Genomic DNA, 15,025 nt, shown 5'->3' with positions numbered 1-15,025 from the left:
TTTTAATGGAGGAGCCAGAGGCTTTGGGATAAAAATTGGCATGTGTTTTTGAACATATCCCTGTTATGGCCCTGTTTGATCTTGAGGTAAACTGTTAAAAGTACATTTTGAATATTCTGCAAAATATTCTGAATGTTAAAGGTATTGCTTCACCTTTCACCACTGTAACTTATCAAAAAGAAAAAGGCCAGTTGCATTTAGAGGCAAGTTGTACAATGTAACCGAGTGCATAATACTTGAGATACAAGTGAGATGAATGGTAAAGCAAGTCATCAATGACCAAAGGAATTTGCCTCTCCACTAATTCTGCCTCATGAGCGTACAGCTCTATGGAAATGATCTACATTTCAATATTAAAAACAAGCACATTTCTCTTCCCCATGACTCACCAGAAAGAATGCAAATAAATAACTCAGGGCCAGCAGGTAACCCTTATATTGCTCTTATGGGTTGGTGGGTGCCGACTCAAAACATTCTTCTATTTGGAGACTAGTTCCTAGCTGCAGGGCATATTCTTAATGAGTTCCCCTACTTTAGCTACCATAATGCCAGCCAACTTATGGCGAAATGACTGAATGGGTTAAAAACTTGTGAAGAAATAGGAAAGGGCAGAGTAGTGAATGGAGGGGGTAGAGATAGGAGTGAGGGCCTTTAAACACATTCATTAATAATATGAGGAAGGAAGTGAAGGGCAAGTTTGTGTATGATGCAATATTGTTCCAGTTACTAAACATCATGAAGAAATGAGAGGAACTGTAGTTGAATTTAAAACACAATGCAAGGGCCATTAAGGGAGGGGGATACAACAGGCTTCTTGTCATAGTGAGTAAACCTTTTGAGTCTTGACAGAACCTTATTTCCCAAATATTTTACATTAAGGAAACACTGACTCTGCTAAAAATCTCTGCAAAAGAGATTTCCAGTGCTAGCAAAAGAATATTAAAGTCCTTAAATGTTTATTCAGAAATAGAGTAATTTAGGAATACTTCCAGATGGGGAAAAAAAAATGGAGTTTCTAAGTTTTAGTGAAATAGTATGATAATTCTGAAATCTGCAACAAGAAGTCTGCCTGGGAGGGAAAGAGGGTAATTGTACACTTTATGTAAAATTGTTTTCAAACAGTTTAGTGATAGAGCTATGCACTTGGGGTTAAACTAGAGGAAAGACAGAAAATTAAGAGAATCTGTACAGATAATATTTTTTTTTCATTTATTTTTATTAGTTGGAGGCTAATTACTTTACAATATTGTAGTGGTTTTTGTCATACATTGACATGAATTAGCCATGGAGTTACATGTATTCCCCATTCCGATCCCCCCTCCCACCTCCCTCTCGACCCAATCCCTTTGGCTCTTCCCAGTGCACCAGGTCCGAGCACTTGTCTCATGCATCCAACCTGGGCTGGTGATGTTTCACCCTAGATAATATACATGTTTCGATACTGTTCTCTTGAAACATCCCACCCTCGCCTTCTCCCACAGAGTCCAAAAATCTGTTCTGTACTTCTGTGTCTCTTTTTCTGTTTTGCATATAGGGTTATTGTTACCATCTTTCTAAATTCCATATATATGTGTTAGTATACTGTAATGGTCTTTATCTTTCTGGCTTACTTCACTCTGCATAATGGGCTCCAGTTTCATCCATCTCATTAGAACCGATTCAAATGAATTCTTTTTAATGACTGAGTAATATTCCATGGTGTATATGTACCACAGCTTCCTTATCCATTCATCTGCTGTTGGGCATCTAGGTTCCTTCCATGTCTTGGCTATTATAAACAGTGCTGCGATGAACATTGGGGTGCACGTGTCTCTTTCAGATCTGGTTTCCTCAGTGTGTATGCCCAGAAGTGGGATTGCTGGGTCATATGGCAGTTCTATTTCCAGTTTTTAAAGAAATCTCCACACTGTTTTCCATAGCAGCTGTACAGATAATATTTCAAAGAAAGGAAGAAACCCTGAAAAACTAGCCTTCAATTTAAAATTACAGGTTGTTATTAAGGTGTCCCATTCTTAACTATTTGGACAGGTATGAAAAGGAATAATAAATACAAATCAGAATTTCCCAAACAGGAACATTTCAAGTCTGCAGAGTGGAGGAATAAGTGAGCTAATATGATTCAAATCATTCATTCAAAAGATACTTATTGGGAGAGTTAAAAAAAATGAACCTAGAAGAAGAGATAAACAAGTACACAGGTAACAAAACACCAGGTAGAAAACGATCAATGCCACAGACAGGTACAAATCAGAACCTCTGTCCAAGAGAACCTCTTTCTGAGAGAAAAAAAGAGATAGATGGGGCAGCATTTGGTCGAGGAGGAGGAAGAACTGTACTAAAAGAGTCAGGCTGGTTGGAAAAGTGGCTCAGTGTGGTGAGAGATGCAGAGTCAGGTAGGCCAGGTCCAGGACCAACCCTGAAGACTCGCCCAAGGAATTTGAACTTTACTCTTCATCATTTCTAGTACTCTTTATGACCTGTAGTGTAGCTTGCTGCAGGCTGAAGGGATGAATAAAGCCACTGATGGTTTTTTGAGCAGACATGTGACAAACTCCAATTTTTGTTTTAAAAAGATTAAGAGGTGTGTAGGAGGGAGGAGAAGGATGGGAGATCAATTCTAAAAGTTTACTGAGTTAATCATACTTCGTGCCCAGCATTCCATTAGATGCTTCACACACACATTCTCAATAATGATTTAATCCTGAGAATCACCCTTTGAAGAAGGAAGAATAAGTATAGAAATTCCCATTTTACTGTTAAAAAACAGGTTCAGAAAGGTTGCATAACTTTCCAAATGTCGCATATGTAAAAGTGATAGAATTAATCTCCAACCCAAGTTTGTCTCATAAGCTCCTGCTTTTTGAAAACACACACAAACTCTGTAACACGTTGACACTACTCAAATGAGGACAGGATGGTTTTAATAAGGACAATGACAGGGAATGGAAAGGAAGGAAGAGAGAGAAGAGATTTCAGCAGAGTCAGAAGTATGTGGCAACTGCAAACTGTATGGGGACAGGGGAGTCAAAAAAGAGTCTTAGTTTCCAGTCCAGATAACACAATATGGCTGTGAACTCAGATCTGCAAATGAAGATAGGGAATTAAGTTTAGGGTCTATTGTTTGAAATGACAGAAAAACATTCATACAAGAGGAGGCAGGTTCATTTTCTCCAACATGCGTAAAAATCACATAGAGGCCACTGGGAACCCACGCAGAATTTAAAGTGTCACTCCTAGGCCACAGACGCATACCAAGGCCATTCTCTCTGGCTGTCCAGCCTTTGCACAGGTGGCCTCTGCTCCTTGGCAGCTTTCTGCCTCTCCCTGTCTTCAGTTCATCCCTCAGCCCATTTCCCAGGACAGCCTTCCCTGACTCCTCAGTTTAATCATCTTAATTCTTTTCTCTCAGTGCCTCTGCCCTTCTCTGTGTCTCCTCCCAGACTGAGCAGCTGGAGGGCTGGGGCTGTCTTCACCTTGACATTGTGCAGTCTCTGAAGGTATCTATTGTTAAAGTCTGACCCTCAAAAAATATTAGTTGGCAGCCTGACTGATTGCTATTGTTGCCCTAGAAAACAACCGTACCCTGCCCTGTTAAGTCACAGTTTCTTCCTTCTTAGGACAGTGGAGTTAACCTCAAGCCTAGGAAATTATCTTCCTCCTCACATACCAGGCTATTATTCATGCAGTTTACTCACTGCAAAAAAGTTCCCTTGGAAAAAAAGCTAACAACTAGTCAAAGATTTACGAGCTTCCTAGTGTCAGTCAACTTTTCAAACAGATCACTTCTGGGCTGGGGTGTGGGGAATGGAACCCTTCTTTGCTCTTTGTTTTCAAAATACCCAAGTGGTGGTAGAGGCTCTTCAAAATTCCTCTTTGGAAGGGTCTCAGGCGCTGCACTCAGGCTGTGATTGGGAGTATGTACCTGTTTTTGAATCAGTTTTCGCAGAGCAAACGTAAAAGTAAGAATTTCTCTCTGTGTAGTCTAGCTTGAGGTTGAGGGCATGTGGATATCACTGGGGAAGTGGCGGAGTCTCTAAGGCACCTCGGCTCCTTTTGAAAAAGGTAGCTTTGAGGTCCACTGGCAACTGTCAAATTCCATTGTGTTCCTTCCGCAGGGAGTTCCCTTGAGCGTTAGATGTATAAATCCGCTGATGGGGCGGAGGGGGGGCGGGGTACGGAAACTAATTCCCAGAAGGGTTTGGGAATCTTGGGAGGGCTGGGGTTTTCTCAGTAGGGTTTTAAGGTTGCTCACAGCCACGACTTGGAGCCACACTTGGCTAGAGTGTGGGCTTCTACAAGGCTAAGTCGAGGAAACGCACGAGGTGGGTTCGCGCCGAGCTGCCCGGGCTCGGCGGAGCGAGGGCGGTGACTGTGGGGCCGCGGGTGGGGCGGGGGCGGGGCGGGGCGGGGCTAACCAGGCCGAGGTCCGGGGCGGAGCCAGGCGCGCGGCTCGTCCTCGCGGAGACCGCGGGCTGGGCTCCGCCTCGCCGGGCTACGCAGGCGGCGGGGCTGCGGCACAGGCCGGGCGGCACCATGGCGGCGGCGGCGCCTGATGCTCCTGCGGGTTTTTCCGAGGCGCCGGCTCCGACTGCGACGGCAGAGCCAGAGGCCGGGGGCGAGGACAGTCGTGAGGTCCGAGTGCTGCAGAGCCTGCGGGGCAAGATCTGTAAGCGGGGGCTGGGGTGAGGGAACCGACCCGGCTGCGACGGCGGCCGTGGGGCTGAGGGGGCGGCGGACGCGCGGGGGTGGTGGCGCCGGGACCGCGGGGCCGAGAGGGGCCTGGCCGGGGCCGTCCGAGGCGCGCGGGGAGGGCCGGCACGAGAGTCTGGAAGTGAGGGTGTGTTGGAGGGAGGCGTCGCTCAGACGGGGCGGCGTGGGCTGAGGCTGCCCCTGTGCGGGGAATTTGCCGGGGACGGGATGGAGGGGGGCTGCTGGGGGCAGCGCCCGCGCGAGGGGCTTGGCTTTGGGGCGCGGCCTGGACATGGGGACGCCCCCGCCCGGGGTGCGGCCGGGGGCGCGGGCCGGGGGCGTGAGGAGCTTCCGGCTGTCCTCCGACGCAGGCCTCCAGGCGACTGAGGGCGTCGGGAGCCGCACCGTGGTGGGAGCCAGGCAGTAATTACCGGGGGGCGCGGCCGGAGGAGGGCGTGGAAGGGGGGCTGACCCGAGGGGAGGGGGCTGCCTGTTTTTCTGCGTTCTCGAGGTTGGAGAAGGCGCCCAGAGCTGGAGGAAGAGAGACGCCTCGGGACTCGAGCGGCCGCACGGCTGCTCGTGAGTGAGCGCGCCGGGAGGGGTTGGGGCCGGACACCTGTACTCGCCCCACCTCGCTGCGGCGGGGACTTGAATCGAGAGACAGCGTGACTGACAGGGACTTGAGGCAGGATGTAGTGGCTTCCTGTGAGCAGGTCTCAAAACACAGTCATCCAGCCCGCACTTAACCCACTTAATTCCTTTCTTTCTCATGCATTTAATTGTTTGTGAGTAAGCCAACCTACTTGCCTTCACATTTTTACTCAGAGGCCCCGAGTATTTCTATAGACAGACTATTTGAGTTCAGTCATTTGGACATTTATTTTTTTTTTTTTTAAATGACCCTTCGACTTTCGATTGCCATTTTTTTTTTCATAGACTACTATGAAATAATACTACTATTATTCAGAAGAAACGCTTTGGGGGGGGGCTATTTGTAATTTATATCAAATACAGCTTATTTTTGCTTTGGTCGATAATTAGCTTTGCTTCCTTGATTCTGTATCCTCAGATTGGAACATGCTTCATATTTCATGTAAATAGCCCTTAGTCATGAGTACTTTTTACCTTGAAGAAAATCAGATTGCTTTAATATGGTTAACAACGCTCTTTCTTGCACAGGGTGTAAAATTTTCCTCTTTCCTAATAGTGATACTATTAATTGAAATTAAATTACCCCACTTTCCTTTTTTCAAGTTGCTCCCCCTTTCAAGAATTTGGGATTTTATTAAACCTCAGAAGCAGACACCTCAAATTCTCTCACCTTTTTATTTCCACAAGTAGTCCTGGGGTTCTTAAGAGAGTACAGTTCTTAAAACCTGGAAAAAATGACAGCAGAGAAGATCTTGTCAGTATCCGAGTTCCCAACATAACCTTCTAGGATATAAAATGTTTTCAGTATTCAAATTAAGTATTATGCTTAATATTTCATAAATCTAATATTTGGGAAAACTATGAATGAGTAGAGCACCTCTCGATCTAGTTTTTCAGATTTTCACTGCTTTATCTTTTAGTGGCACTCAGTGTTAGGCAACATCTATTGGAGCCTTGCTGATTTATATAGCTGCTGGTTATACCGTGGAACTACATATACACATGTCTTGGAGTTGAGAGAGTTGGGCCCTTTTCCAGGAGTTAGCTTCCCCACACCCGATTCTCACCTTCTCCATGGCAAAGGTAGCACAGTAAATGATAACATTGTGAGTGAAACTGTAGCCTACAAATGAAAAAACACAACTTTGTTTCTATGAGAGAGAGCAGCTCCACTCCCCAGACTTGGAGATTGAACATCTTATTGCCCAGAATGCTATTACCTCTTTAGCCGTAGTTAAAGTATTACATCTGTTATCTCAAGTCAGTTTCTTGCTTTTTGAATTGCTCAGCTTATAGCTCAGGTCATGGAATGTCTGAAAAAGGTATTAAGATACTTATTTGCGAAGGTTCTCTTTATTTCCCTCTCTGTTTTCTTTGCCCTCTTTTTAGCTGGTCAGTTGACCTTCAGAACCTGTGAAGAGATGCAGTTTTCTGTTTCCCTGAAACTGACATGTGGGTTTTGCAGGTTGGGGGCTGGGGGGCTGGAAGAGTCATTATTAGCAGGTGCTAAAGTCACAGAAATGGGATGATAGTGGTTCTGACAATGCAGATATTAAGCGGCTTGGGGGTGGGGGCGAGCTTGTCAGCTCTCCTCTTCACAGTGCCGGGAGACCTTGGAGCCACTGGCCTGGAGATGTGCTGGCAGATTGCAAACTGCCTCTGACTTGGGGAATTAGAGATTCACAGGTCTGAAAGTGAGCCTGAAAGGAAATGTCCTGTTTTCTGGACTTGGACCCTTCAACTCCAAATTGTGCCAGCATAAAGTGAGGAGGAATGGGTTTATATATATATATATATATACATAAATATATACATAGGTATGTATATATTTATGGGGCTTCCCCGGTGACAGCAATTCCTGTGAATTGCTCCTGCAATTCAGGAGATGCTGGTTCCATCCCTGGGTCAGGAAGATCCCCTGGAGGAGGGCATGCTAACCTACTCCATTATTCTTGCCTGGAAAATTCCATGGATCTTTAGACATTTCATTCCAGTATTTATTAATTTTCCCACATCCCATATAATTTTCACATACATTTCCCACATATTCCTCAAGGTGAAATGACATTTTGTGGTCACTCCCCAACAGTCAACTTTTATTTGCAAATCCAGGGTTGCTATAGTATTTGAGCTTATATGCTGATCCCCAGTTCCCTGAGGTCATATTAGTGCAGTAGGAAACCACGGTAGCTCCAAATATTAATAATAAGGGGGCAGGTTTGATTGTTGGATGTCCAAGTTGTCGTATGAACCTTTGATACAGGAAAGTTAAGGTTGTACTCCATACTCCATCCTTTCATCTGAACTCCTGTGCAGTGAGTGTACTAGTATGTTAGACTTCTAGAACCACTTTGGCCCCAGCCCTCTAAAAACAGCATACATAAGTGAAAGATAGGGATTAGGGCTTTCTCCTTTATACTCTCAGGTTTCTTGCTCTTATTGTGTGATGTTCTCCTTTTTGGTTAGTGCTTTTTGTTAAGTTTGCTCTGATCCAGTTAAATCACGTTGTAAAAATGTTGCTCAAAGAGACCATGCTGCCTGATACATGGATTTACCTGCTCAAGGGAGACCAGATTGATAAGGGAGCCAATGAGGATTTGTGTGAATGTTGAGATGTGTGGTACAGTATGAGATCTGTGGGACCGTGATGTGTCCCAGAACTTACATGTTCTCCCTGGTATCTTCAGATGAAGAATGACCAAGACTGTTTGACAAAGTAGGATGTGTAGGGTCTGGTTAAGTGCTTGAGTTTTCTTGGTCAGGTGAGTCGCCTAGGTTTGATTCTTCACTTAATTTCTGACTTTTGTTAACTCTGTGTGTCTCTGTATTCTTGTGTGTAAAGTGGGGGTAATAAAACACCTCTATCTCACAGGGTTGATTTGAGGATTAAATAAAACCCCTTCTCTGATCATTTCTCTTTCTCCTCCCAAGGAGATGAATCAGACTTGGACCATCTCTTAGGAAGGAGTAAAGTAGTAAATAAAAACTAATGTTTGTATACTTGTCCAACATGTGCTGGCATTTCCTGGTGTACAAAGCTGATTAAAATCAATAGTCCTGAATTCTGTTTCATACATTGTTAATTATTATTCATGTGACTTTGGGCAGCTCACTTACCTTTGTCATCTTTAAAATGGGAATAAATGCCTCATCACTAGGCATTTTTACTTGTTGTTCCTTTTGCTTGGGAGTGCCTTTTCCTTTCTTCCATCCCATATTTATGTCAGGGAACCCCTGTTCATCTTTCAAAAGCTTTCTCCATGTGATCTCCTAACCAGAGCCTTTTGGGGGACCATTGGTACCTTCATTCCTGGAGAGACTGTGTTAGGCCTTTGTACTGCTGGGGGATCACAGTTTGTTGTTGATTTCCTTATTACAGCACATTTTATAGATATTATTTATTATACTGTGAATTCTTCCAAGATAGAATTCATCCTTGTTCATGTTCTTTTTTTTTTAAATATCCAGGTGTCAGCATGGTGCCTAGAACAAAATCAGCCTTTAGAAAATGCCTTACTTCTCTATATTATCCTGAGGGAGATTTTAGATACATGCTAGACGTGAAAGTGTTCTGTAAAGTTTACAGCTAAGCAAACTGGAAGATTATTGAAAGAAAACTACATGGACCTGTGACAGGAAGTTCATCCCTTTCAAAATCACAGTGCCAGGTGACCTTAGGTTTGAACTGTTGCCAAAGTAACCTCATTAGGAAAAGTATTAAATTTTTCTAAATGCTCAGATTGCTTGTTATTAGGGGGTTGAATATTGTTACCTGACTGTATTCCATGAATATTGTTACTAGTTGGTCCTGAGCCTGTAAAAGAAAAATCTCAGAATCCCACCTTACACATTAGATGTTTTTGTCATGGCAGGTTTAATTTTTTTGGTAATAAAATGCAAAACTAAGACAATTTATTGACCATGCAATAGAATTGAGGAGAGATTAAAAAGAGTATATTCATGCTGAGAATTTATTATTATCAGATATTTGAAATGAGATGAGTTATTTAATGTTAGTAGAGAGAGGTTAAAAAGGGTTTGTTCATGCCAAGAACTCATTATTGCCAGAAATTTGAAATGAGATGATGAGTTATTTACGATGGAGGAAGAATCCATCTTTCAGATGGATAGAAATGAGAGAAAAGGGTTCTTTGTAAAAGTTCACAGCGCAGTCTGCTAATCATTTGCTCTGAGGAAGACAGGAGGTAAACCTCAATGAGTTCATAGAATTTTTTTAGGACTCTTTGAATAGACTCGTAAGAGACTGTGGAACTAATGTAGCTAAAATAAAACTATTGCTTTATCCTTTAATCGTAGATGCTAATCCTATTTCTTGTTAATGTGCTTTACGAAATTATTTGACTATAATAGCAGATTATGTTTTACCTGCCCTACTAATGAAATTCTGTGTGCTTTTGAGAGCTGCTAACAGTTTTGTTGTAATGACTTAATGTAAATTAAGAAACTTTTATGTATATTAAGAAATTTCTGTGGTAATCTTTAGTTTTGTATGTCATTGTCACCAAAAATCCCTAGCTAAAATAATACACTTTATAAGGTTATACTGAGAGAAGGAAATGGCAACCCACTCCGGTATTCTTGCCTGGAGAATCCCAGGGACAGAGGAGCCTGGTGGGCTACTGTCTGTGGGGTCACACAGAGTCGGACACGACTGAAGTGACTTAGCAACAGCAGCATCATGAGGTTATACTAGCACAACTCATGCAAACATGAGTGTACAGTACTTGATAAATTTGTTACTGTGAACTTAGTTCTAAGAATATCATTAATGACAGAATGAGTTTGGGCAAATTCTTTAACTTTGCTGAGCTTCTGTTTTCTTACTTGTAAACTGAGAGGTCTGGATGTGGTCTTTCACGTTCCTTCCAGCACTGAGTCTTTGATTGTTGCATTTTAACTTGAACCAGTTAGTTTAAGGTAGCACATCAGGTGCTTTTATTTAAGTGCTTAAATGTATTTAGTATACTTACTGTGTATGATATGCAGTATTTTTTAAAACTTATTTAAGATTTACTAGATAAGATTGTTTGAATCCTAACAATTTTTTTTTTTCTGTGACTGTTACTTTACTCAGCAGTACTCAATGCATATCTGAGTTTCTTTGAGGACCCTAGCCTACTAGAATATGAAATGGGCCTGAGCGGTGAATGAGATGAAAAAAGGTTCTTACTAGTTTATCCTAAAGCGATAGTTTCTTTTAGGCACCTGTATTCTTAGAGAATTGTAGATGGTTAGGTGGGGGAAGTAGAGAACACACCTCCTTCAGTCCTCTCGCTTTACAAATGAAGAAGTTGACACTCAGAAACTCCATTAATGGCCTGCTGGGTGTTAGTCCACTGCTACCAGTTTTTGCTAAAATGCTACTTAGGATGAATTCATTAGTATGAGTGTTGCAAAGGTACTGTGTTTAGTGTATGAAGATTACACTGCCTATCTAATGATAATATCCAGAAGTAGTAATAGATTTTCAGTGTACCATCTACACACTCTCATCTGTTCCTTTTTAAGAACTGTGTGAAGTGGTTAGGGTTAGCAGTGAAACTGTGTAATTTAAGTATAGATTGAGCCTGTATATTTACCTGTTTGTGTCATGCTCTTAACTCAGTTGTTTTCAGACCTGACTGTCCATCAGTGTCACCTGTGAACTTAGAAAAATTCTGATGTGCAGGCTTTACTCCAGACCTACTAACTCAGAATCTCTGGGTGGTACTTGGACATCTGTAGGTTTAAAACATTCTGCAGGGGTGGGCAGCTAGAATGGTGAGCCTCTGCTTTTACCCATTGAACGGACTAGCCACCTACTACCGGAATGATAGCAACCTGCTGTGCATGACCATTTAAAAGATACCAGTAGAAATTTCAGTGTGATCACAGGGAGGTTTTCATTTGATTGTTTTTAAATGTTTTCCCTTCATTTGATTAGATAGTACAAATACTTGGTACCATATTCAAAAGGTAAGTAATGGTATCCATTAAAAACTTAACTCTTTTCACTTCTTTTATCCTCTAGTCATTCCCTTCCCAGAAGCAAGTGTTACCAGTTTCTTGTGTATCCGTACAGAGTTTATTTAGGCACTTACGCTTAAATGTATGAGTATTAGTATCTTTTTCACCAATATACACATCACAACAAAATATACACATGGTTTGCATCTTGCTTTTTTATACTTAATGGTAATCTGAAGATTTTTCACAAATAAGTGTGTGTGTGTGTATATGTATATGTATACATATATATGATTTGCTTTGCCTGTGTGCTCAGTCCTGTCCCACTCTTTGTGACCCATGGACTGTAGCCCACCATGCTCCTCTGAACTTGAGATTTCCCAGACAAGAATACTGTAAGAATTTCTGCTTTAGCGGATCTTCCCGACCCAGGAATCGAATCTGCATCTCTCATGTCTTCTACATTAGCAAGCAAGTTCTTTACTACTGAGTCACCTGGGAAGCCCCACATATATGTGAGATCTCTCTCTCTCTCTCTCTCTCTCTCTCTCTCACACACACACACACACACACACACACACACACACACGGGAGATGGGGGGTGTGAGGGAAACTACCTCATTTTTTAACAGCTGCATCAAATTTCATCATCTAAATACACCACAGTTTATATAGCCAGTCCCCTATTGATGGACATTTAGATTTTTTCTGATCTTTGCTATTACAAACTTTACTGAGTAAATAAATAGGTATGTTATTTTTAATGTTTTTTAAAAATATTAAAATTTATTAATATATAAATAAATGTTATTTTTAATATGATTGCATGTGTCTACAAGATAAATTCCTAGATACTAAGTTGATGAATTGAGTGGTGTGTGCTATTTTACTTTGGAAAGACAGTGCCAAATTGCTTTTCATAGAAACTATAACAATTTATGCTCCCATCAGCAATGTATGAATGCCTATTTCTTTATACCCCCATAGTGTGTATTTTAAAACTTCTTGATCTTTACTTGTCTGTAAGATGAAAAGGAACACTAATTTTTAGTTTTAATTTGTACTTCTAAAACAAAGTTGAGAGTCTCTTCATATTTTTAAGAGTTATTTTTATTTCCATTTTTTGGTGTTGATTTGGTTTGCCTTTTTTCCTGCTTAATTATCAGTCTTCTTACTAATTTGTGGGAATTATGCAGTAAGGAAGTTAGTTTTTTTTAGTGGAAAGATTTTTTAAATTTAGATGTTTTGACTGATGTCTGCTTGTATTCTTGAGGAGAGTTGGTTGTGAGAGCCAATGAGGGGAGTCTTGTTGGTTTCGTCTACTTAAATAAATTCTGATATTAGAATAGAGGTGGAGAAAGAACTGTTTGAGGAAAAGTAAGTGAAGAATTACTATAAATAGGAACTAAAACATAAACAATAGATTGGGAGAAGATATTTGCAGCAAATTTTACAGACAAAAAGAAAACTCCTATATAACACTTAAACTGTGTACCAAGCACTGTTTTAAAGCACTTTTAAGTATTTCAACTAACTTAACCCTCATGGTGACTGTAAGTACAGTTATTATCCCCATTTTTACAGATGAGGAAACTGAGGCATGGAATAGCTAAACTAAGTAACTTGCCAAGATCTGTCAGCTAGTGAGCCCTGGGCAGACTGGCTCTGTTACTCTTAACCTACTATCTATACTCTCTATTTGTTCATATCCAGAATATATAAAAAGTTCATCCAAATTTTTAAAAGGAAAAGGCCATTAGAAAAATAAAGGATATAAGTAGGCATTCCACGGAAAAGATACAAAAGGCCATTAACATAAAAAAATACTGGAAAGGTTTGACAAAAATTAATCAGGGAAATAAAATTTTAAGAAGTCATCAGTTTGTGAAAAAACAAAAGCTCGTTAATTTCAGTATTTAGTGAAAGTTTTTCTTTCTTCACTGTTGCTTGGGTTTAAATTGGAAAGCAATATTGGAGAGCATTTTTCCAATATCTGTTAAAAATTTAAATGTGTATTGGGCTTCCCTGGTAGCTCAGCTGGTAAAGAATCTGCCTGCAATGCAGGAGACCCTGGTTTGATTCCTGGGTCAGGAAGATCCAATGGAGAAGGCATAGGCTACCCACTCCAGTATTGGGCTTTCTTGGTGACTTAGATGGTAAAGAATCCACCTGCAATGCAGGAGACCTGGGTTCGATCCTCCTCCCACCCTCTGGAGGAGGGCATGCAACCCACTCCAGTATTATTGCCTGGAGAATCCTCATGGACAGAGGAGCGTCGGGGGCTACAGTCTGTGGGTTCACAAAGAGTTAGACATGACTGAGCAACTAAGCACAGCACAGCACACCCTAATCATTTCTACTTCTACATATCTGCCCTACAGAAACACTTACACATTTGTAGAAGAGGTATATACAAAGATGTTTATTGTTACCTTGTTGGTAAAACAAAACAGAGGCAACTTAAGTGTCCATCAGTAGGAAAATGACTAAATAGTATATTCATATATGTATTTTATAACAGCTAAAAAGAATGAGATGTATCTATAGTGTGAAAGAAAGAACTTCAAGAAGTATTATTGTGGAAAAAAGAAGCCTCATTAAGGTGATATGTATAGTTTATATGTATCTTATCTTCTTTATATGTGTGTGGAAAAATGGACAGAAAGATGTTTGAAAAGATGAACAACATTAGTTGTCAGTGGTGGACAAAGGGAATTGGCCTTATAATGATTTACTTTTCTAGGAAGTATATTTATGTATGAGCTATGTTATTGAAAAAATGACTATTTATATAAATGAATTTGATCCGGTATTAGTCTTACGCTGTAAGAGCCTCTCTTTAACTGTTGAAGAGTATTTTGTCTGCAAAAACAGTAACCACAGGTTAGGTTGGATAACATTTTGAGTGTACATAAAGACAATTTTCCTCTGAAGTTTTTGGGTAACTGATATAACTTCACACCCACAAAACTGTAAGAATAATATAGTGAATTCCTATTTGCTCTGCCTGCTTTCTTTTTTTTTTTTTTCTCCATTTATTTTTATTAGTTGGAGGCTAATTACTTTACAACATTGCAGTGGTTTTTGTCATACATTGAAATGAATTAGCCATGGATTTACATGTATTCTCCATCCCGGTCCCCCCTCCCACCTCCCTCTCCACCCCATCCCTCTGGGTCTTCCCAGTGCACCAGGCCTGAGCACTGTCTCATGCATCCAACCTGGGCTGGTGATCTGTTTCACCCTAGATATACATGTTTCGATGCTCTGCCTGCTTTCAACAGTTCTTTGCATTCAGAAAGTTGACTTTAAAAAAGTTCAGTGTTTCAGAGGAATGTAGTAAAAAGAATAATTCCAATCCCTTAAAATACTTTAACATGTGTGTGAGTGGTATAGAACCTTTTCATTATGAATTTGGACAGTTTTACTTTATTAAAAAATTTTCCTAGTGAATGGGGGAAGTGGACTAATATTTATCATTTACTCTTTTCCAGACACTTTCCAGGATATTTTGTAAATTTATTTCATTTAATTCAGTTTCATGAAGAAATTTGTGATTAATTCCAGTTTTAGCAAAGGAGCACACAGAAAGGTTATTTGCTTAGGGTTCAATGGGGCAGAGCCAGGTATTCAGAAGGTCTTTAAGACATCAAAGTCCATGTCTTTTTCCCTGTCAGGTTGCCTGTCATGGCATATTGGGAAGAGCTGATGACATTTC

The 15,025-nt window shown here is 41.0% G+C and overlaps 1 protein-coding gene across 3 annotated transcripts in view; it reads left to right on the top strand.

Moving 5' to 3' along the window:
* The first annotated feature begins 4,452 nt into the window (after window positions 1-4,452).
* The window catches only part of RASA2 (RAS p21 protein activator 2), a 125,526-nt gene continuing 114,953 nt past the window's right edge, over window positions 4,453-15,025 (top strand). For 2 of the 3 annotated variants that reach the window (XM_070466663.1, XM_070466662.1), the window contains exon 1: window positions 4,453-4,666. In XM_070466663.1, coding sequence (XP_070322764.1) covers window positions 4,534-4,666 — 133 coding nt within the window. In that variant the 5' untranslated portion in view covers window positions 4,453-4,533. The remainder of the gene's footprint in view (window positions 4,667-15,025) is intronic. The other variant, XM_070466664.1, reaches the window with a different exon arrangement.

The sequence above is a fragment of the Odocoileus virginianus genome, chromosome 4 (genome assembly GCF_023699985.2).
Source record: "Odocoileus virginianus isolate 20LAN1187 ecotype Illinois chromosome 4, Ovbor_1.2, whole genome shotgun sequence".
NCBI lineage: Eukaryota > Metazoa > Chordata > Mammalia > Artiodactyla > Cervidae > Odocoileus > Odocoileus virginianus.
Note: the sequence above shows the minus strand (reverse complement) of the source record. Positions and strands in the feature narration are given on the sequence as shown.